Source organism: Lolium rigidum, chromosome 5 (genome assembly GCF_022539505.1).
Source record: "Lolium rigidum isolate FL_2022 chromosome 5, APGP_CSIRO_Lrig_0.1, whole genome shotgun sequence".
Classification (NCBI taxonomy): Eukaryota; Viridiplantae; Streptophyta; class Magnoliopsida; order Poales; family Poaceae; genus Lolium; species Lolium rigidum.
This window is the reverse complement of record NC_061512.1, coordinates 121,720,921-121,742,588: the sequence shown is the minus strand read 5'-3', so window position 1 is coordinate 121,742,588 and position 21,668 is coordinate 121,720,921. Positions and strand designations below refer to the sequence as shown.

The 21,668-nt window shown below is 43.4% G+C and overlaps 2 protein-coding genes across 2 annotated transcripts; one reads left to right on the top strand and one right to left on the bottom strand.

Moving 5' to 3' along the window:
- Positions 1 to 9,508: 9,508 nt before the first annotated feature.
- On the bottom strand, positions 9,509 to 13,350 carry LOC124653263 (cytochrome c-type biogenesis ccda-like chloroplastic protein 1). Its single transcript, XM_047192333.1, has 12 exons — positions 13,158 to 13,350; positions 12,966 to 13,046; positions 12,809 to 12,864; positions 12,388 to 12,515; positions 12,195 to 12,280; positions 12,068 to 12,099; positions 11,673 to 11,834; positions 11,357 to 11,429; positions 11,139 to 11,239; positions 10,572 to 10,664; positions 10,370 to 10,416; positions 9,509 to 9,764 (listed from the first exon to the last, which is right to left on the bottom strand). The coding sequence occupies exons 1-12, from the start codon at positions 13,249 to 13,251 to the stop codon at positions 9,689 to 9,691; spliced, it is 1,029 nt and encodes a 342-aa protein (XP_047048289.1). The 5' UTR covers positions 13,252 to 13,350; the 3' UTR covers positions 9,509 to 9,688.
- Positions 13,351 to 15,322: 1,972 nt separating this feature from the next.
- LOC124656334 lies at positions 15,323 to 16,561 on the top strand. The gene has a single exon (XM_047195097.1). The coding sequence runs from the start codon at positions 15,323 to 15,325 to the stop codon at positions 16,559 to 16,561; it is 1,239 nt and encodes a 412-aa protein (XP_047051053.1).
- The last annotated feature ends 5,107 nt before the right edge of the window (positions 16,562 to 21,668 follow it).

Below are 21,668 nucleotides of genomic sequence, written 5' to 3'. Positions count from 1 at the left end.
GAGGCATGCTCCCCTACTCCGATTGTAACTAAATATTGGTTAAAGTTTTACTAGTGATTCGGTCAAGTTATAAGAAGATATTGCATCATGGTGGGTTGGATTGTTCCTATCAAGGTGTGTTTACATACTTATTATGGTTACAGACTCAAGAAATAACAATACGCGACAACATTATTGAACATAAGTTTTTGATACATCCACACTAATTGAGATAAACAAACAGATAGTTGCAACATTTTGCATAAAAAATTGTTAGCTCTGAGATATGCCACTCTCGGACAGGTTGTTACCTCTCTTCACCATACTGTAGGCCCTACAACACAATGCTGGTCTCTATGATTTAGAAGACATTGAAAACAAATTGTTACCTCTTGTTCATTTAAATGATTAGCTGAACGCAAGAAATTATCTGTGGACTTGAAATTGGTTTAAAATTGGCTGAAAGCATGTTGGTCGCCTTTGCCAGTAGAACTTACCCTGGCCATGTAGAGAAATGCATGCAGTGTGGGTGACGGTGCCGAGATCATCTGTTAGATGTTCATTGACATGACTGATAATTCAATGCAGTGTTTGGATTGATGATGCATGTGAAATGCATACATGAACTTTGTAGTTTATTTCCACATATTTGCATCTTATATAATGTTGTTTACATGTTTTATATTATTTTCAGGGATTTTCTAAACAATCCCCTCTCCTCTTTGAATTTATCTAGCAGAAAACACATTTTGTTAGTATTATTTTTGACTTTCCAGGAGCTACGGGGCTCGAAAAAGGGCAAGATAAGGGGCCATGCTTCGGAATTTTTGAGACGAACAAGATGAGATAAAGTGGGACACCAGGAGGTCAAGGGGATGGGAACTAGGCCCAGTGGCGCGCCCACCCTCTTAGGGCGCGCCACTAGGGTTAGTTCCCCCTCGCCGTTCGATCAGCCTCAATATTGCGCCCACATACTTCGTTTGACCTAAAAACCCTTATATATATGATCCCCTAGGGTTACCTCGAGAGGACAGCGGCGGAGCGGCGGAGGTCAAAAACACATAAACTGAGAGTCAGCAGGCCGCCGCCGGCTAAGATCGGAGGGGAAAACGCTGCCGGAATCGCCTCCGGTGGACTCCACCCCCTCCGGCGTGGTCATCGTCTTCTTAATCGACACCCTCAGCACCATATTAATCTACCCTTTGTAATCTCTTGGCAAACATGATGTTTGAGGAAATCTATCGTTTTCTCATGATGTATTGTACCTCTATGTCTTTGTTTGAGTAGTGACTTGTTCTTGGAAATTGTGAGATAATTTTTTGATGGTTGCATATAAGTATTTTCTATTTTCTATGATGATCTCTTCTACTAATATATAAATGCACACATATGTTGGGGGATACATGAGTTTGTCACCGTTGCATGGTGATAGGAGGAGGGACAGCAGGAGCTTGACAAAAACCATGTCCCAATTCTTAGATATTAATGTTATACTAATTCATGGTTAATCAACGGGGCTATAACTATGGGAGACTTTAAACTTACAGCAGTGGTTGGACTTTATGTCTTAATAATTTCCTTGTTTGCTCTTAACTGGCCTTGGGATCAATTACTAGGGGTGTAATTGCTCATATCAATGGTTGCACCTGTCTATGGCTCCTCTCTAGAAGAAACACCAAAAATACTATATTGAGATTCACTAATTGTGACAACCACATAAATGAAATAGAAATTTTCCAGAACACTTACTCCTTTGAGTTACTATACTTCACCCCACTTTACTTTACTACACTTCACTTTTTTGCATTAGTTTTACTCCTTGCATTTTATTTTCAGCACTTGTAGCTTTACAGAAAAAACCACTTCACATACACACACCATAGTTCCTACCTTTGCATAGAAGCCCATGTAAGTGGGTGATGACCCACAAGTATAGGGGGTGTATCGTACTACTTTTGATAAATAAGAGTATCGAACCCAACGAGGAGCAGAAGGTGTTGACGAGAAGTTTTGATCGAGGATTCACTGTAAACACTAGCAAACAGGTTTGCAGGGGTATTTGGTATTGCAGATAAATAAAGTACGAGTAAATAAAATGCAGTAATAATAATTGCAGCGAGTGGCCCAATCCTTTTTATAGCAAAGGACAATCCGGTTGTTTTACTTATGATGAACAAGCGTTCTTGAGGACACACGGGAATCACATCAAGTTCTTTCGCTTCACATAGCTGAATAATCTTCAATAGTTTGGTAAGTGTTGTGTGGATGAACCTATGCTAATGTACTACCCATACTTAGACTAATACATACTTGTGATTATACCTCTTGCAAGCATCCGAAACTACAAGAAAGTAATTAAGATAAATCTAACCACATCCTTAATCTCTGAGATCCTACAATCCCTCGTGCACCGGTTTCCCAACGGGGTTTGGGTTTCTGTCGCTCCCACAACCCCATAATTAGTAGCCAAATACACGACGCATTCCCCTAGGCCCCATAAAGGTGAAGTATCATGTAGTCGACGTTCACATGACACCACTAGAATAATAGCACCACAACTTAAATATCAAATCATTGCATATTACTCAACATAGTTTCACTACTAACAGCATGACTTCTCCCATGTCCTCAAGAACTAAACGAACTACTCACAAGACATCATATGGATCATAATCAGAGGTGATGTAATGATGAATAACAATCTGTACATAAACCTTAATTCAATGGTTTCACTCAGTAGCATCAACTACAAGGAGTCATCAACACCGGGAAAGTTTCCCCTGTGAACTAGACAAGTATCAAGCCCAAGATGTTACAGCGGGACGGCGTGGAGACGACGGTGATGATGGTACTGGTGGTGGAGATGATGGTGATGATGATCCCGATGAAGTCTAGCTCGATGGCGGTGACGATGGCGACGATCTCCCCTCTCTGGGAAGGAATTTCCTCGGCAGATTTTAACCTGCCGAAGAGCTTTTCTCTCTCTGGTTCTCCGCCCCGTAGCGGCGGCAGAATATTTCTCTGGTCGCTCCCCTGATCTTAGGTTTCTCGGGGGTTTGAAATACACGAGGGGGCGTCGTCAGAAGTGGGCCAGGGCGCCCAGACCATGCCTAGGCGCGACCTGAGGCTGGCCCGCGCCTAGGGGTGGTCTGGCCCCCTCAAGGCCTAGCTCTGCCTCCCCTTCTGGCATTCTCTGTCATCTGGAAAAATAGGATTTTCTGTATATTTTCTGGAAATTTTTGGTCTTCACAAATATGGTGTCTTGACGGCCCTTTTTCCAGCAGAATCCTGGCTCCGGCGGTTAATTCTCCAATAATCATCAAACATGCAAAAATAGATGGAATGACATAAGTATTACCTCTAAATATGAAATATATCAATGAATAACAGTAAATTATGATATAGAATAGTGATGCAAATCATGGATATTGTTTACCTCCAGCTCCTCGTGGGTTCGACACTCAAATACTTAACGAATTGTACTGCGGTGATCCCTGCACTTGGCTTTTATCAAGATACTTTTCCGGCGTCGTTGCTGGGGAGCGTAGCGCTAGGCTTCTATTTTTTGCTTGCATTACTCGATTGCACAGATGCTGTCAAGGCTTCTGCAGTGGTGACACGATTAATGAATGACCATGCTTCATTTAAGGTACAAATTAAATCTCCAAGATCGCCACCCATATACTTTCTACCTTTTGATAACACCTCTCATGAAGCATATGTGTTTCTTACAGCGTGGAAAGGACAACAATGATGTGGGCAATTCAGTGGAGTGTTACATCAGTGAGCATGGTGTGGCATGTGATGTTGCCATTGCCAAGATAGGTTCTATGATTGAAGATGCATGGAAGACTACAAACCAAGCACGCTTTGAGCTCGCTGGGTTACTTCCTGAGGTAAAATGAGTCGCGAATATATCAATCAGCATTTGGTTCATGCACGCCAACCAGAAGAGATGCTTTTACATTCAGCAGTGGCCTTGACAGGACGATTAGGCGCATGTTTGTTAATCCTACCCGCTTCTAGAAATGGTGTGGTGGGCACATGAGTGCTAATGGTTTCATTCACTAGAAATATCACTGGTTACCTCGTTCTAGCGAACTTGTATCATCTAATCTATTGTAGTGGTACTTTTTACCACTTGATTATGGTTTTTCTCAACAATTATGATTGATCCAATAAGGATTGTATATCTCGATATTACTTTTAAAAGCAATAAATAAGCCTATTTATATTCTAACATGCGAGATGTATATTTTATCTTCCTATGTGTAGATCATTTCAAGATCGATACATCATATTACAACAACTCAAAGCACATTGCCACATTCACAATAATAGGGAGCAGGGATGGAGCAAAATTTCAAAATGAAACAAAGTTGAAAGTATATATTTTTATCGCCCCTGACTTGTGTGTTCCTCTTTATCCAATGAATAATCCATAAAACTATAACAAGGCAAATTGAAGCGCAACCATTGGGGGGTTGTCTGATGTATGTTATTGTATGACCTTTGTTAAATAAATTCATAACAAAGGTCGTATGCACCTATTCGATGTAGAGCTCGGGGGTCTCGAGCTCCTTTTCGGAAAAAAACCTGGTGCACCACCTATGCGAGAAATAGAACAAGTAGCAAGAACTATAGTGTGTCACTATAAGGAAATCATTTATTGCCGGACGTCTAAGCCTTTCGAGGCGGATGTGGGTACAGAGCTCCTCCTTCCCCATTGCCTTGCCTCTTTTTTTCTCCTCGCCAAGGAATTAGAAGAACCAAGGCATACTCCCCTACTCCGACTGTAACTCAATATTTGTAAAAGTTTTATTAGTGATTCAGTCAAGTTAGAAGAAGATATTGCATCATCGTGGGTTCGATCGGTCTCTCAAGGTGTGGTTACATACTTACTACAGTTGCGGCCTCAAGAAATAACAATGTGTGACGACATTGTTGAACATAAATTGTTTGGTACAGATAACAATGTGTGATGACAATGTGTGACTAATTGAGATAACTAATTGCGGCCTCAAGAAATAACAATGTGTGACAACAATGTGTGACTAATTGAGATAACTAGACAGATAGTTGCAAACATTTTACACGAAAAATTGTTAGCTCTGAGATATGCCACTCATTTTGATTGTTATCTCTTCACCTTATTGTAGGCCCTACAACACAATGCTGGTCTCTATGATTCAGAAGACACTGAAAATAAATTCTATAGGTTCTAACCCCTCGGTTTATTTTATTAGTCTTATTAGGTTGCAACTTATAGGGATTTTGCAATTCCTAATCCACATTTGATAATCTTGTCACTTCTTCCAAACCCTTGGCGACCACCATATTCACAATGTCAACACCCCTTTTCATCGTAGAACAATCTAGGATAAAACAAGAGTAAATTGCACAAACACAAACCTATTTGGTCCGGGTGACTAACACAAATTTTTATTTGATGATTGTTTTCTCAGAATGTGCTCAAATTTCCCAGTTTACTCAACACATTAAGATTCATCCTCTAGAACTATGCTGATTTTTTTCTAAGACTACAATATTTTTTCCTTTTTTCCATGAAAAAATCGTGTTATATTGAAACATTGGACGCTCGTATTTTCATTATTTACTAGGCACATTATAGTTCATTTTTTATAAATTATTTAGATTTTTCTAATACATCTAATTTATTGGCATATTTGGCAAAAAACAGTTTATGGGCTCCACCGGCTAATATTTATATATTTGAGGTATATGCTACACCTAGGCTCAATATATCACATATATATAGTTAGATGTTACAGCTCAATCGTTAGTGTTTTTGTTATGAAGCCTTAAAAGTTGGATTTTTTTACCCAATACGAGTAAGTGTGTGTTTGTGCAAGTTACCCAAATAAAGTTGTGTATATTAAGTTTCTACTGATACTAAATGCATACTGTTGTTTCCATGGTGACAGCGCATACTTGGTGGGTTGGAAGAGCAGGAAGAATATCTCCACCTTCGCATGGTGGTTGTGACGGAATAAAAAGTTTAGGAACGGCGCTGAGGAAGACACCATCATCGTGGACCGGACAGAGGGGAGACAGAGGAGAGAAGCATTGATGGATAGTCTGGACTTGATCATTTTTCGGTGGGCATGTCTAGAAACTTGTTCGGATAGCTCCTGTTATTTTTGGCTAGACCTGGAGCGTTGAACCTTCTAGCGCACTATTTTGTGTACCAAAATGGCTAGATTTTAATATCTTCACATCCTGAGGGGCAAATCGGACAACCCTTGTATACCAATGTGTCTGTTTGCCAATGTACCTTTTGCTGGAATCATGCCATGTACAGGCCTCCACCCAAATGTCTTGATTGTACTTGGCACATCTAACTCCCAAAGCTTGTTCCAAATCGGACCATCTCAAGCTTCCGGTGCTAAGTTCAGTTGTCTTTGTTTCATTCCAAAATTACTAGCAAAGGCTGGCGGGACAGCACACCATGCCCGTCGATGGTCCGCGGAACCCGCCGAGCACATCCCCGGTAGACTAATCAACTCATAGATGTGGCATTTTCGGATGATGACACTTGTTGGACGGCATTCTCGAAACAACAATTACTTCGTTTTACATCCTTGAAACATGACCATTGTTTGATTGCATTTTATGAATTTCCTCCCCGTCAATAGGGTGCTCTAGAAAAGAGTTGTTGGGATTCAAAACTTGCTTTCTAGGTAGCACCAGAGATGAAGCTGAAACCACCAAGATACAAACCAACATTGCAACTGAGTCTCTAGATGCACAATACAAAGCTAGATCGTAGGAAGTGTGCATGGTCGTGCAGAGTTTTTTCATGGGGAAAACATGGTATGTGTCATAATTAGCCATTTAATTATTATTACTATAACGAAAATGCCCTTTCTGAAGTTCTGAAGGGGGGGTGTACTGAAGCGGAAGTGGTCCAAATGTCCTTCAGGCGAGTTTTCCATCACCAAGTGCGGAAATTCAATTTAGCTCCCAAGTGCATATGCTCCTTCCGTCCAAAACATATTTTTGATAGTCAAAAAATCCAACAAAAATTTTCGCATGTACATCTTGATAACCTATATAAGTTCCTACAGTTTCGCGAAAAAACGATACTTTTTGTGGTCGATGTAAAAAAAAAAAGAAACCTCTGAGAAGGAGCTCAACCTCCGAGTATATGTAACTGACGGATTGGTTTTTTGGTGCTTTCGTTGCTAGGGGAAAGGTGCATCCCTGGTATCTAAGCTCAGAGAGTGATCCAAGTTCGTCCAAGTTGACATTCACAATACTTGCAGGTTGAAGGCAGTGATCTTGGCGAGAGTGATCCACCAACTGCTTGTGGCCGAGGCCCCGATGTGGCTCCTTGATGAAATTGACAAATGGTTGCGGTCTTTCTTTTGGACGGGCAAGAAGGCGGCCAACGGTAGGCACTGTTTAATAGCATGGGAGAATATTTGCATGCGGCAGGACCTAGGCGGTTTGGGCGTGAAGAATCTTCGGTTGCAAGGGCTTGCTCTTAGGGCGAGGTGGGAATGGCTACGTCGTACTGACCCATCCCACCCTTGGCAATGTCTGCCAATGTTGAGAGACACAGAGGCCGGGCAGGTGTTTCAGAGTTGTGCTAAGATCCAGATTGGGAACGGCCTTGATGGGTTGTTTTGGAGAGACAAATGGATTGATGGTCTCACGGTAGCTGAGATTTCTCCCTTGGTGGTGATGCAGGTGCCCACCAGAATCAAGAACAAGAGAATGGCTGCGGAGGCGCTGCCTGATCATGGATGGGTGGAGGATATTCAGGGCACTCCGACTATTGAGGGGTGTGTGCAGTGAGCTAGGCTTTGGGTTACCCTAAAAGCCTGGATCCCTCAGAAGTTCACCCGGCTTGGATCGGGGTCAGGTGCTTACTCCGCAAAGGCGATGTATGCAATCCTCTGTCAAGAGAGAAAGAGGTTTTCCCTGGCGAGCCCAATTTGGAGACTGTTCGCTCCACTAAAGTGTAAGATTTTTGGTTGGCTAGCGGTGCAATATAGGCTATGGACCTCTGATCAAAGGCAAAGGCATGAGCTACAAGAGCGGACAAATGATTGTTTCACTTGCCTTCAGGAGGTTGATACAGTGGATCATGCCCTCGTCAGGTGCAGCTATGCGAGGGTGGTTTGGCACAGATGTCTCAGTAGGGCTCGGCTTCTAATACCGAAGCCATTGGGAGACAATAACCTGGAGACCTGGTGGAGCAAAAGCAGGAAGCTTGTCGGGAAGGAGGATAGAAGAAAGTTCGATTCTCTCGGGATCCTGACGGCTTGGATGATCTGGAAGCAAAGAAACACCCGCTTTTTCGGCAATAGAAGGGATCAATGCGGCACTGTGCGGCTCACAGACAGGATCCATGACGAGTTCCGGATGTTGGAGAGTGCAAGGGTGGGAGGGAATGAAAACCTAGCGCGAGAGTAGGCTTAGGTGTTGAGTGGAGCTAGTGTTTGTCGCACAGGTTGTTAGCAACCTGTTTCGGCGATCTCTTGTAATTGATTTTGCTTCCTTGTATAAAAATATGGCACGCGTTTTGCGTGCTCTCGAAGAAAACAACCTAGCTTGTAACATAGGCGCACGTGCACGCATGAGAACTTTTCTGGCCATACCACACCACCCCTGAAATCATACTATGATACCAGTTTGGAGAAGTGGTACAATAAATCGTGAAAAAAAAATACATAGATGAAATATGCCATGATGAACTACCCTTTTCAAAATTCGAACCAAAACCAAGAAAAGAAGAATGCATGTGAATAGTGGCTCTTCTTAATCTCCGTGCTGCCCATCCGGAAATGCAGACATTGGGATAACTCTGTGAAGACTGTCCAAGATATTATCTAGTATTGGGATAAACAGCTGTGTTCGCTCTAGCAATTCTCGAGGGCCGGCACAAAGCCAGGGGTTTGCTTTCCGGAAGAGGTGATGTAATGGAAGAAAACAAGAACTGCGAAACTGAATTTCAAGCCCTTTTCAAAGTATTCCAGTTCTTTCCAAAATGCAGCTAGAGGGAATAGCAATTGAAGCAAGCAAGCTGCTGCTACAACGACGGGCATGTCAAGGGGCAGTGAACTTCGTCATGAACAGGTAATTTACCCTCTCAAATCACAACAACCAATTAATGTCAATCAATTTAACCGAACATGGCCCTTGAATGAATGCAGGCAGCCCCAAATGGTAGATACTGATCTATCATAAGAAAAATTGGCAAGGAAAAATATTTGATAGTAGAAAAAAGTACTCAGATCAGGCTATAGATTCCTAGTCGGTTTATACATGTGTTTCAATTAAATTTGGTGTCCTGCATGAATTATGGTGGTGTAAACAACGGAAGCAACCAGTGAGATGCTTTGGAGCAGGCTACTGGAAGTTGAAGCACATTTAAGTTCATTACTGTGTTTCTGTATGATTCATTTATTACCTGGTTGTAAATAACAGGGGTGATTATGTAATGGGAAGGAGGTGCAGGTATACTTCTTTACCATGTTGCTGTTGTGGGGTTGCTGGGAAGTAAGAACTAAACCTCATGCTATCTAATTTTCCATGGACTGATGAGATCGAGATGTTTGGATATCCTGAATAGAGTTACATTCTATAAAAGCTAGAAACAACTGATGACACTTTCTTAGCTATACAATGGCGAACCTTGTCTTACGATTCTTGTTTTAACAGTGGCCTAAGACTCCATAGTCTACATCACCATTGACGTCACAGGGAACAGCTTGTCCAGTAGGGTATACACACCTCCACCCAATAGAAACGCACCACTGCCAATCATGTGTTAGTGAAAGGAATTTCTCAAAATAATAAAATACAATTCTTCAAACAAATGGTTGATATTTTTCTGTGGATTTTTCGTTCAATAAAGGATCTTGGTTAAACCTCTTAAGGAATGGGAGGTCACAATATTTGACAAAAAGTTCTCTAAGAAGAATAAAATGGTAAGTTTGATATATTATCATTTCCTAAAAAACATGCCAAAGAAATGTAACTGTGAGCCCTTTGAACCGATGCTTGTCTATAAAATAAGGTTAAAGTTAACTGCCAGATCCCAAAAAGGGATCTCGATATTTCTTAAATATATCAATCATAATGTATTGACCATTGGCGATGAATATACATTGTATCTAGATAGCTAGATGGACAGATAATCCGACAATAAGTTTAGGTAGTAATTAGGCGTTATGCAGTAGATTCTCAGTATTTATACAAGGAATCGGACACAGAATTTATAGACTTGACAGGTTGATGCACATTTGACCTATATAAGCTAGAAAAAATTCGCTGATGTGAGAGTCATTTTTTTCCTCAACAAAAAGGATAGAGAACTGATTTTAAAATCTTGACCTGAAAATAGGAACTAAGTAGATACCTGATAGGGTTTATCCATGTGGAATATCTTCTGAATGACAATAAACTCTACAAAAGGCAATTAAGTAATCAGACCTTAAAAGTGAAATAAACAGGTGTGGTTGATCAATTGGACCGGTGTTGTTCATGAAGTATAAAAGCTATTCAAAGTTAAATTTTGCTGGTAATATCTTGTCTGCACTTAACAATTTCTGCGGGTATACCTGCAATGCTCCAGCAAAAGAAGCTGCGATGAGAAGAGGTGCAACATACCCAGTAGTATATGTCAACAACAAACTTCCCCCAACAATTGGATCCTGACAGGAAACGTTGATGTTGTAGTGACAGGATTTCATCATTCTTTCAGAAAAATAAATAAGGTAGACCAAGATAATAATTCATGTCAGACTACTGTGTGGACAGATTAACCAAGCATGTTTGAAATCAAAGAATTTAAAAGAACTCCAAATCAGATACGCAAGTTACTTATGTTACTAATTACTCCCTCCTTTCCACGGATTAATCCATGTATATAAGGGACATCTGATACACAATTGGTGTCACTAAAATGTATTTTTACATACCAATCTAACAATATCAATTATGTACTATATAATCGGGATATTGCTGTTCAATTCTTTTGTTGAAAGTTCGCCTTGAAATGCGTGTGCGCCTTATTCATAGGAATGGAGGGAGTAAAGTCTATCAGGGAAATCAAAAACAGTTTTGATATTTCCAGCTTTGAGCAACATAAAACTACTGAGGCAACTTATGTGTCATTTTATGCATACCCTTGAAGTGGCGACATATCCCAGAAGGGTAGCAAGAACGGGTGTACTGCAAGGCGATGCTGCTAATGCAAATGTAAGGCCAGCAAGATATGCTTGTACACCTGACAATCAAATACAGTTAGAAAAAGGTAAGATATTAATGAACTATGACTGAAAAAATATAAAGACATATATATGGTATTAGATAGGAAATAAATAATAATGTCAAGAAGCATCACTGGAAGGCAAGTTAGCTGCAGCAGCTCGAGGGTCAAAATCGCTGAAAAATGAGGGAAGTTGTAACTCAACTACCTGTCAGATACAAGATAATCAGAAAAGAGAACAGTTTAGGTTAGTATGTTAAACAAAAGCAGAATTTATGAAATCTATCTAAACAAATAACCACTGTGTCCAGATTGTTGCAATTATAAAAAGGAAACAAACAACCATCAAACCAACAGATAAATGATTTGGCCCAAGGTAACATGGCAGAAAAAAAAAGTTTCAGCCACATGCTTCACTTTGTTATAAGTTCCGTTTTGGCTTGTCATTTACCTCCAGAAGGCTCAATCCCATGATGATTCCTAACCCAGAAGCAGCCACTGGGAGTCCTTGTCCTACCTGCCCATAAGCCTTGCCAGCAAAAGAAGCAGCGACGCCAAGAATGGCTAGTGTTGTTGCCAGTCCTAATGAAAAAGCAACTGAATTTCCAACAACCTACTAGGTAGAACAAAAACAACTCCATTCATATCATGAATATATGAAAGGAAGTACAAATTGTAAATGGGACAAAATTACTCATGCAATGCAAGTGACCTTATGGTCAAAATTACTCATGCAATGCAATACAAGTTAATTTTGCGAATATGCATTCATTCTGAAAGCTTTTAATTTCTTTTGGTTCTCTTATGGCATGTCGAACCTGAATATGATCGGTTGTATTAAATTACCTCAGACCGATCTTTCCCAGAACCAAAAGCGCCTGAAAGATTATAAAGGATGCTTTATGTCAATGTCACTAGTGTTCACCAATTTTGGGAATCAAACAGAACATTTAAAAATGGCCACTGTACTCGCCTATATATCCCAGAGTCAATGGAAGAACACTGAGTGTACATGGAGACAAGCTAGTTACAAGTCCAGCACCAAAAATTACTGCCAAGCTGAAGAACAGAGAAAAGATCAGAAAGAAAGAAAGAGATATGAACCAGAAGCAGAAAATGAAAGGATGGTGCCCGCAGGAAATTAACTGCATAGAAAGAAAGCCGACCTAGTGAAACTGAGAGCCGACAACTGATCCAGAACAGCTTCATTAGCTTGCTGCCCGGCTGAAAATAACAAACCTCCGAACCAATCTCCGATGCTTAAGTCAGCCAAGAGAAGTCCCGATGGTCCTAGCTGAACAAGAATGGTTTGCAGGAATTACAGCCAGTAAGTAAAGTAAGATTTAGCATTTTAGGTTTGACCAGGAGGCCATAAATGCAACAAGCAAGAAACAAGAAGTCCCAAACATGGCCTAAATAGTCTCGAAGTGCTTTGCAATATATTTGGTTGATTTTCTTTCAGATATATGTGGTTGAGGAATGGTTAATCTTGTCAAGCTGTGATTGTCACAGCTTGACAAGATTAACCATTCCTCAACCACAGCTTGACAACTGAGAGCACTACGGTAAGAAATAATGCCCCCTCACCAGAGAATCCCCAAGGTCGGCGGCATTTGCAGCTCCAGCAGCAACCAGGCTTCCCACTGCAACCCAGAAATAACATTTTCTCATAACCATTTCATCAAACACGTCGCCAGCAAGAGAGATAAAACAGATGCGCTAGAGAGAAGCTTGAAGCTAGTACCGGCCACGGACGACAGCACGATCGGGCCCGGGCGGAGGAGGGACGGCCTTCCCTTGGCCCCCGTTCTGGATCCACGAATCTCTGCGTAAGTTTTCTCACGGGATTATGTATGCAAACAGCAGATTAAGTGCTAGCGGAAGCACGAACGCGCAGTACGCGCGTGCGCGCGAGTTCGCGCAATACAAACCGTACCAGGGGAAGAGGAGGGACTGGAATTGGTAGCATGCGCTGGGAGGTGCGGGCGGCGAGTGACCACGGGGCGGGTGCTCATGGCGGCGGAAAGCATCGCGGATTGCCGGAGGTTGTGGAGCGGAGGAGAGTGGAGAAGACGAGTTTGCGTCTTGCTGAATAGTCCGGACTCCGGAGAGGGTGTGGCCAAGAGAAGAGGACGAGTGGATGTTCTCGGTGAAGTTCACAAGCCAAGACAACATTTTTCCTATAAAGAGTTATCGTAAATATACCAATTACATCAGTCTCTACAGTAACGCATTAGCCTAGCGATTTTACAGATGAACATAATCTAAAAAAAGAATATTACAAAGAAAAGAAAAGTTTCACTACATCGATCAATTCTTTGTAGCAGCAGACCTAACACCGCCAAAGCATCACAAGAAATCATGCTTCTCCAAAAGCGACGTCTCCAAAAAAATCAGTGCACAAGCGTTATCATCGTCCGATCAAAGATCATAGATTTCACCCTGGAGAAAGTCATTGCTCACCAAACATTGCCAAACACAACTAATTAAGGTCAGGCTTTAAATTCTCATCCTGCAAGATAAAACTTTGAACTCACCAAGCCAGTTCCTCAACACCACAAAGACACAAATTACCATTGCTAGTACTCATATCCTGGTCGTCCTGACATCTATGCTTCTAACTTCACCATGGAACGTCTAAGACATGTCACATGATGGTATCATATAGCATGATGGTAATAGATAGCAGAGCTTCGAAACGCTCCATCTAAAACCAAACGGTCAGAAAAAAATATATGGGCGTGCACGACCGAATTCAATCTGATCGAGCGATCTCCAGGCATGATGCGTCCATGGAAGTTCGCCGGCGGAGCCTTCCGAAACTCACCGCTCCAGGCCAGATCAGCAAGGGCAGACATGCAGCCGATCTTCGTCTTCGCACTGAAGGAACCCTAGGACCGCCGCCTCCTTTATTGTGCAAGACATGGGATCCCGTGATCCACCCCCAGGTGATGCAGGCATAGCAGCATGCCATCGCCACGCGCAGGGAAAGGCGAAGGAGTTTGGAGCCCTCTCGTGCCAAAACTCCCCACCGTGCCCTCCACCCGCGCCTCCGGTCACCGTCGCCGAGCACCACCGCAGCCGATGGAGAAGCAACGTGCGTTGTCGCCGCCAAGCCTAGCCGCATCCAGCTGCAGGGGCCGTGCCGCCACCGCGCCACGTCGACTTTGCCTAGCGGTGCCTCCGACGGTGGCGGAGGAGCCCCGGTGCGGCACGCGGTGCCGCCGCATGGGGTTCCTTAACCAAGACATTTTTTTATCTCAACTGGAACATATAGCCAAGATAATTTTTTATCTCAACTGGTACATAAACTGAAGATGGAGATATATGGTATGGTAAATAGCATATCAATTATCCGTATTTTAAAAATATTTAAGATTAACTGATGAATTTTATCTGAAATAATTAGATTTACATCTAAAACGTCAAAGCTAATAAAGCGTGTTTCGCAATTACTTCCTCTGTTTCATATTTTTTAGCAGTTCACATACGCTAATAAGTATTTATTGGCGTGGGCCAAGTCGAGGATGTATTATCTTTGTAAAAAAATATATATTTTTGAAATTTAATAAAAAAATTAGAAAATTAGCTGTTATCTAATAGGTTTGTCTATGTCCTAAAGTGCTACTGCAGTCTAAAAAAGTGCAACTCGGTTCCGTTAAACTTTTCTACCCTTTTCTGCTAGAAAAGTGTAACTAAAGCATATTTTTAGGAGTTAAAAAACTCCCAGTCAGAGGTAGCAAATCTGTTAACTGATTCGTTGTGAATCCGATGGAAAATATGGCATTGCACATTATAAAGGCAACATCTAATCCGATCCAAATACGGAATTATACATGACACGGGAACGGGATGAAACGTCGGCCGGAGAGGAAGAGGGATCCGACTCCAGTCACAGTTCGGCCGTAGGGTCCTACTCCAACTCCACATCGTTACGTTGGGAAGAACTTTTGCCATCGTGTCTCCCGGCTGCGCGGGTGCATAGCCATAAATATTGAACGGCCAGACCAGCCTCGCACGACAAACGCAGCCGCATTATTCCCCTGCGCTGCCGCTGGACTGAGAGATCGGACGAGCGATCGAGCCGCCGCCAGGCCCGCCATGGCGCAACGGCAGGTGAGGTTAATCCAGGCGAGCGGGTTCGACGCCGCCAAGTCCTTCTTTCAGCACGTCAAAGCCGCGTCTCATCCGGCCGTCTACGCGGAGCTCCTCCGCCTCCTCCGGGGCCTCAGCACGGGCGAGACCGCCGACCGCCGCGACGTCGCGGACAAGGCGTGCGCGCTCCTCCGCGGCCACCCCGACCTCGTCCGCCGCTTCCACGCATTTCTCCCCGACGAGCACGCGCCCGAGCCCGAGCCCGCCCGCGAAGACAACGCCACGGCGGTGGCTGCGCCGACGCGACCCAAAAGGGAGCGCCGCCCCACGGCCGCCGCCGTCGACGACGACGACGCCGACATTCGCAGAGCCTTGCTGTTCTTGGAACGGGTGAAGAAGCGAGCGGGGCCGCTGTACGAGAGGCTCCTCGCGCTGCTCTTCCAGGTGGGCTCCGATGAGACGCTGGACGGGAACCAAATCTACAGCATGGCCCGTGAAGTCTTCGGCTCCGCGCACGTCGCCCTCCTCCGCGAGTTCACGAAGTACCTCCCGACGGGGGCCGACTTTCCGAGGCGTCGCGCGAAGAAGGAGCCGCCGTTGCCGCTAGAGCACCGTGCTCCGGCACCGAAACGCAAGGCCGGCGCGGCCGACGACAAGCCGCCGATCGCGGCGAAGAGGCCCCGCGCCGAGGGCCGGAAGACGACGAACAGCCGGCGCGCCAGTTCTCCCGCCGTCGTCGACGCACGGAAGAGCTCTGTGTCCAGGGACAGGGAGGCGTGGGAGTTCGAGACCACGTACACCAAGCTGGTGGCCACGATCAGACGCACCGAGGAGCTACTGAAGCAGTACGACCCGCCCGAAGACGAAGACGCGCCGCCGCCGCCTCCACCCCGTGGCCACCGCGCGTTCGAAGAACTCTTCCCCGACCGCGAGTGCCAGGAGGTTCTCCGGGAGATGTACCACGACATGCTGGAGCCGATCCAGGAGGCGCTCGAGGACGGCGAGCGGACCGAGGTGGCACTGAGGACGATCAAGCGCAGGCTGGGGATGCTGGAGCAGGTGGCCGTGAAGATCGCCATGGAGCGGCGGGATCGCGCCCGCGTCGAGGCCAGGATGTGCGAGCTCGCCGTCGATCGGGTCCTCCGTCTGCGTAAGGAGGAGCAAGCTAGTGTACGTGGTCGCGTCCGGCCGGCACGGCGTGAGGCGCTGTTCAGCCAACATTGCTCACCGTTGCCCGCCTGCTGAATCTCGCACCTAGCATCAACCGATCGGTGCTCTTGTGTGTTCAAGTGTTAATGTGCAGATGTATTTCATCTTCTATTTTTAGTGTTAGGTGCGCTCTGCTCGACGGGAACATCGCCTAGTTCAAGAGGAGATAGTGTTTTGGCTTGTGAGTTGTGAACCTGTTACGAAAAAATATAGAAAGGAAAATTAAAAATGTTACAAAATTCTGGAATATGTACCTCCAGACATTCTATGTTCACATATAAGTTTTAGAAAAATAAACATTGTATGTGATATGTGTAAAAAATACAAAAAAAGGTTTGTTAATTAGTTACTATGTTAGAGCATCAAACTTATCCTTTTTACAAAAAAAAAATCCAAAAAATGTGTACAGAAACAGAATGTCTAGATGTAAATGCGCAATTTTATTTCATAATTTTTTTACATTTTGAAATGGGTTCATGTGCATCCGTGAGTCGAATACTCGAATTTTATTTCCCTAGCTAAAGAGAGAGAAAATGGTAAATGGAACAAAAATCATTTTTCGTAAGCTCGCCGCCGATTGGATGCTCCTTCTTCGTAAGGATATGTTCACCCTGAGAGTTTTACTCTAACGATGCGTACCTTTTTGGGCCATCGATTGCGCGTTATATAGGTAGGAAAAAGCCTCCTACGTGACAGTACAAAGGAGGTACATGTACGGTCGAAGTACTACTCCATACACGTACACGTATACAAAGCATATACACTAACACAGCCAACACAGGATTTTAGCGGCTGCGGTATGTGCAGGAGTGGTGACGTCATGCTGGCGTCACCCATGTGCTGATCCAGTTTCTAACACGTGGGACTGTGTTCACCTCACCAAACAAACCTGGGTTCTACTGGCAGTGAGTGAGAGTAATAGCCTTTAATCCTGATTGGGATCATTGCTTTTCCGGTGCACGAAACAGTTTCAAAGGTCAATTTAGACCAAGTTTTAGTGTACAAATGACAAGAATTTCGAATTCAGACTTCGATTTGCCAAACTCAAGGTTTAAAATAAGCTTTTACCATGTTATATTGTAGGCGAAGCCATTTGCATCAGCATCAACATCGAGGTGGCATGCACACGGAAGGGGGCTCGGGTGGACGAGATTCATGTGGCATTTAAAAACAATAAAAGAATAGATCAGTGCCCTTGTGTATGCAAGCGTTTTTTCATTTGTAGGTAGAGGATCATTCAATAACATATCACTACGAGTGTGACGGTTGAAAAATAATAATATCTTGCATCATGGTCCATATTTGGTAGAACCGGTCTATCGTATTAGTTTGTTTGCAATCAGGAAGACCAGATAAACATCTTGCATGTCCATATTTGGCAGAATATTGCATATTATGCTTGCACAAGATAATAATTTATAAAAGTAAAGACACCATAGTTGTACTTATTGAAGGAGATATGCCCTAGAGGCAATAATAAAAGTAGTTATTATGTATATCTCTATGTTTATGATAAATGTTTATATATCATGCTAGAATTGTATTAACCGAAACATTAGTACATGTGTGATATGTAGACAAACAAGAAGTCCCTAGTATGCCTCTTAAACTAGCTTGTTGATTAATGGATGATTAGTTTCATAATCATGAACATTGGATGTTATTAATAACAAGGTTATATCATTGTATGAATGATGTAATGGACACACCCAATTAAGCGTAGCATAAGATCTCGTCATTTAGTTATTTGCTATAAGCTTTCGATACATAGTTACCTAGTCCTTATGACCATGAGATCATATAAATCACTTATACCGGAAAGGTACTTTGATTACACCAAACACCACTCGCGTAAATGGGTGGCTATAAAGGTGGGATTAAGTATCCGGAAAGTATGAGTTGAGGCATATGGATCAACAATGGGATTTGTCCATCCCGATGACGGATAGATATACTCTGGGCCCTCTCGGTGGAATGTCGTCTAATGTCTTGCAAGCATATGAATAAGTTCATAAGAGACCACATACCACGGTACGAGTAAAGAGTACTTGTCGGAGACGAGGTTGAACAAGGTATAGAGTGATACCGAAGATCAAACCTCGGACAAGTAAAATATCGCGAGACAAAGGGAATTGGTAATGTATGTGAATGGTTCATTCGATCACTAAAGTCATCGTTGAATATGTGGGAGCCATTATGGATCTCCAGATCCCGCTATTGGTTATTGGTCGGAGTGAGTACTCAACCATGTCCGCATAGTTCTCGAACCGTAGGGTGACACACTTAAAGTTGGATGTTGAAATGGTAGTACTTGAATTATGGAATGGAGTTCGAATATTTGTTCGGAGTCCCGGATGAGATCCCGGACATCACGAGGAGTTCCGGAATGGTCCGGAGAATAAGATTCATATATAGGATGTCATTTTATGTGAAATAAAATGTCGCGGAAGGTTCTATGGAAGGTTCTAGAAGGTTCTAGAAAAGTCCGGAAGAAACCACCAAGGAAGGTGGAGTCCACAAGGGACTCCACCTCCATGGCCGGCCAGCCCTAGATGGGGTGGAGTCCCAAGTGGACTCCACCATAGGGGCCGGCCACCCCCACATGGGAGGTGGGAATCCCACCTTTGGGTGGGAGTCCTAGTTGGGCTAGGATTGCCCCCTCCTTTGGAAGGTTTTGGTTTCGGGTCTTATTCGAAGACTTGGACACCAACACTTGGGTTCCACCTATATAATGAGGGGCATAGGGGAGGGGGCCGGCCACACCACAAGCCCATAGCTTGGCCGCACCCCTAGGTGGCCGGCCACCCCCTCTCCCAAACCCTAGCCGCCCCCTCTCTCCTCCTCTTCTCCCGCACGCTTAGCGAAGCTCCGCCGGAGATCTCCACCGCCACCACCACCACGCCGTCGTGCTGCCGGATTCAAGGAGGAGCTACTACTTCCGCTGCCCGCTGGAACGGGGAGAAGGACGTTGTCTTCATCAACAACCGAACGTGTGACCGAGTACGGAGGTGCTGCCCGTTCGTGGCGCCGGAACCGATCGTGATCAAGATCTTCTACGCGCTTTTGCAAGCGGCAAGTGAACGTCTACCGCAGCAACAAGAGCCTCATCTTGTAGGCTTTGGAATCTCTTCAAGGGTGAGACTCGATACCCCCTCGTTGCTACCGTCTTCTAGATTGCATCTTGGCTTGGATTGCGTGTTCGCGGTAGGAAATTTTTGTTTTCTATGCAACGTTATCCTACAAGTGGTATCAGAGCCGTGTCTATGCATAGATGGTTGCACGAGTAGAACACAATGTTTTTGTGGGCGTTGATGCTCTTGTTATCTTTAGTTGAGTACTTTGCATCTTTATGGCATAGTGGGATGAAGCGGCTCGGACTAACTTTACATGACCGCGTTCATGAGACTTGTTCCTCGTTCGACATGCAACTTGTATTGCATAAGAGGCTTTGCGGGTGTCTCGTCTCTCCTACTATAGTAAAGATTCAATTTACTTTTCTATTGACAACATTAGTATCAACGTTGTGGTTCATGTTCGTAGGTAGATTAGATCTATATCGAAAACCCTAAACCACGTAAAATATGCAAACCAAATTAGAGAGCGTCTAACTTGTTTTTGCAGGGTTTGGTGATGTGATATGGCCATAATGTGATGATGAATATGTATGAGATGATCATTATTGTATTGTGGCAACCGGCAGGAGCCTTATGGTTGTCTTTAAATTTCATGTTGAGTAGTATTTCAAAGTAGTTGTAATAGTTGCTACATGAGGTGAACAACCATGAAGACGGCGCCATGGACCTTGACGCTACGCCGACGATGATGGAGATCATGCCCGTTGATGATGGAGATCATGTCCGTGCTTTGGAGATGAAGATCGAAGGCGCAAAGACTAAAGGGCCATATCATATCACATATGAATTGCATGTGATGTTAATCCTTTATGCATCTTATTTTGCTTAGATCGCGACGGTAGCATTATAAGATGATCCCTCACATTAATATCAAGATAATAAAGTGTTCTTCCCTCGTATGCACCGTTGCATTGTTCGACGTTTTGAAGCATCTCGTGATGATCGGGTGTGATAAACTCGACATACAACGGTGTAAGCCATGTTGCACACGCGGAATACTTGGGTTTGCTTGACGAGCCTAGCATGTACAGACATGGCCTCGGGACAACGGAAACCGAAAGGTTGAACACGAGTCATATGGATGATATGATCAACATGTTGATGTTCACCATTGAAGCTACATCATCTCACGTGATGATCGGTTTTGGTGTAGTGGATGCGGATCGTGTACCACTTAACAACTATGAGGGATGTTGTATTAAGTGGGAGTTCATTAGTAATTAGATTAAAACATGAACTAATTATCATAAACATAGTCTGAGTAGTATTTTGAATTAATTTTGTAGTATTGGCATCCGTCTACTACTATGCGCTAGTCTTATAATTGAGATAGAAATACTGTTAAAATCTGACTGGAATCTTTACGGATTGGTACCGTATTGTTAATGAATCAAGAAATGATTAAGTCCTATTGCAAACTTTTAGTAAAACTCACTTTGATTGATTCAGAGAGCTATGGTTTCAATTAGTACCTAAAGTTATCTTGTCTCCGTGAAACTTGAAGTTCAAATCTGTTTGAAAAGTAAGGAGCTGAAAATTTAGTTTTCAGAAATAATCAAGGTACGAGATATATGTGATATCTAAGACCTTATTGCAAGATGATAGAATATAAATTTGGTGAGACTACATAAACTCATAAGTTTTATGGGAATGTACGAAGGTTGAAGACGCAAGGCGTCCCAATCCTCCAACTATTGGGGCACTAACGATATTCGCATATCCATGAAGTGATTGTCCTTAGTATGCACCGTTGCTAAGACTCGTCGTTTCGAAGCATCACGTGATGATCGGGTGTTATAGATTCTACGTGTGCTTCCAACGGGTGCAAGCCAGATTTGCATATGCGAATACTAAGGTTTAAACTTTATGAGCCTAGCATGTACGTACATGGTCTCGGAAAGTTATCATGAATTGATGGATAAAATTATGAGTGAAATTGTTCATCGTATTACAAATTTACTAATAGTGAAATCTGAAACACTTGTCATATGATGATCAACTTCAAAGTA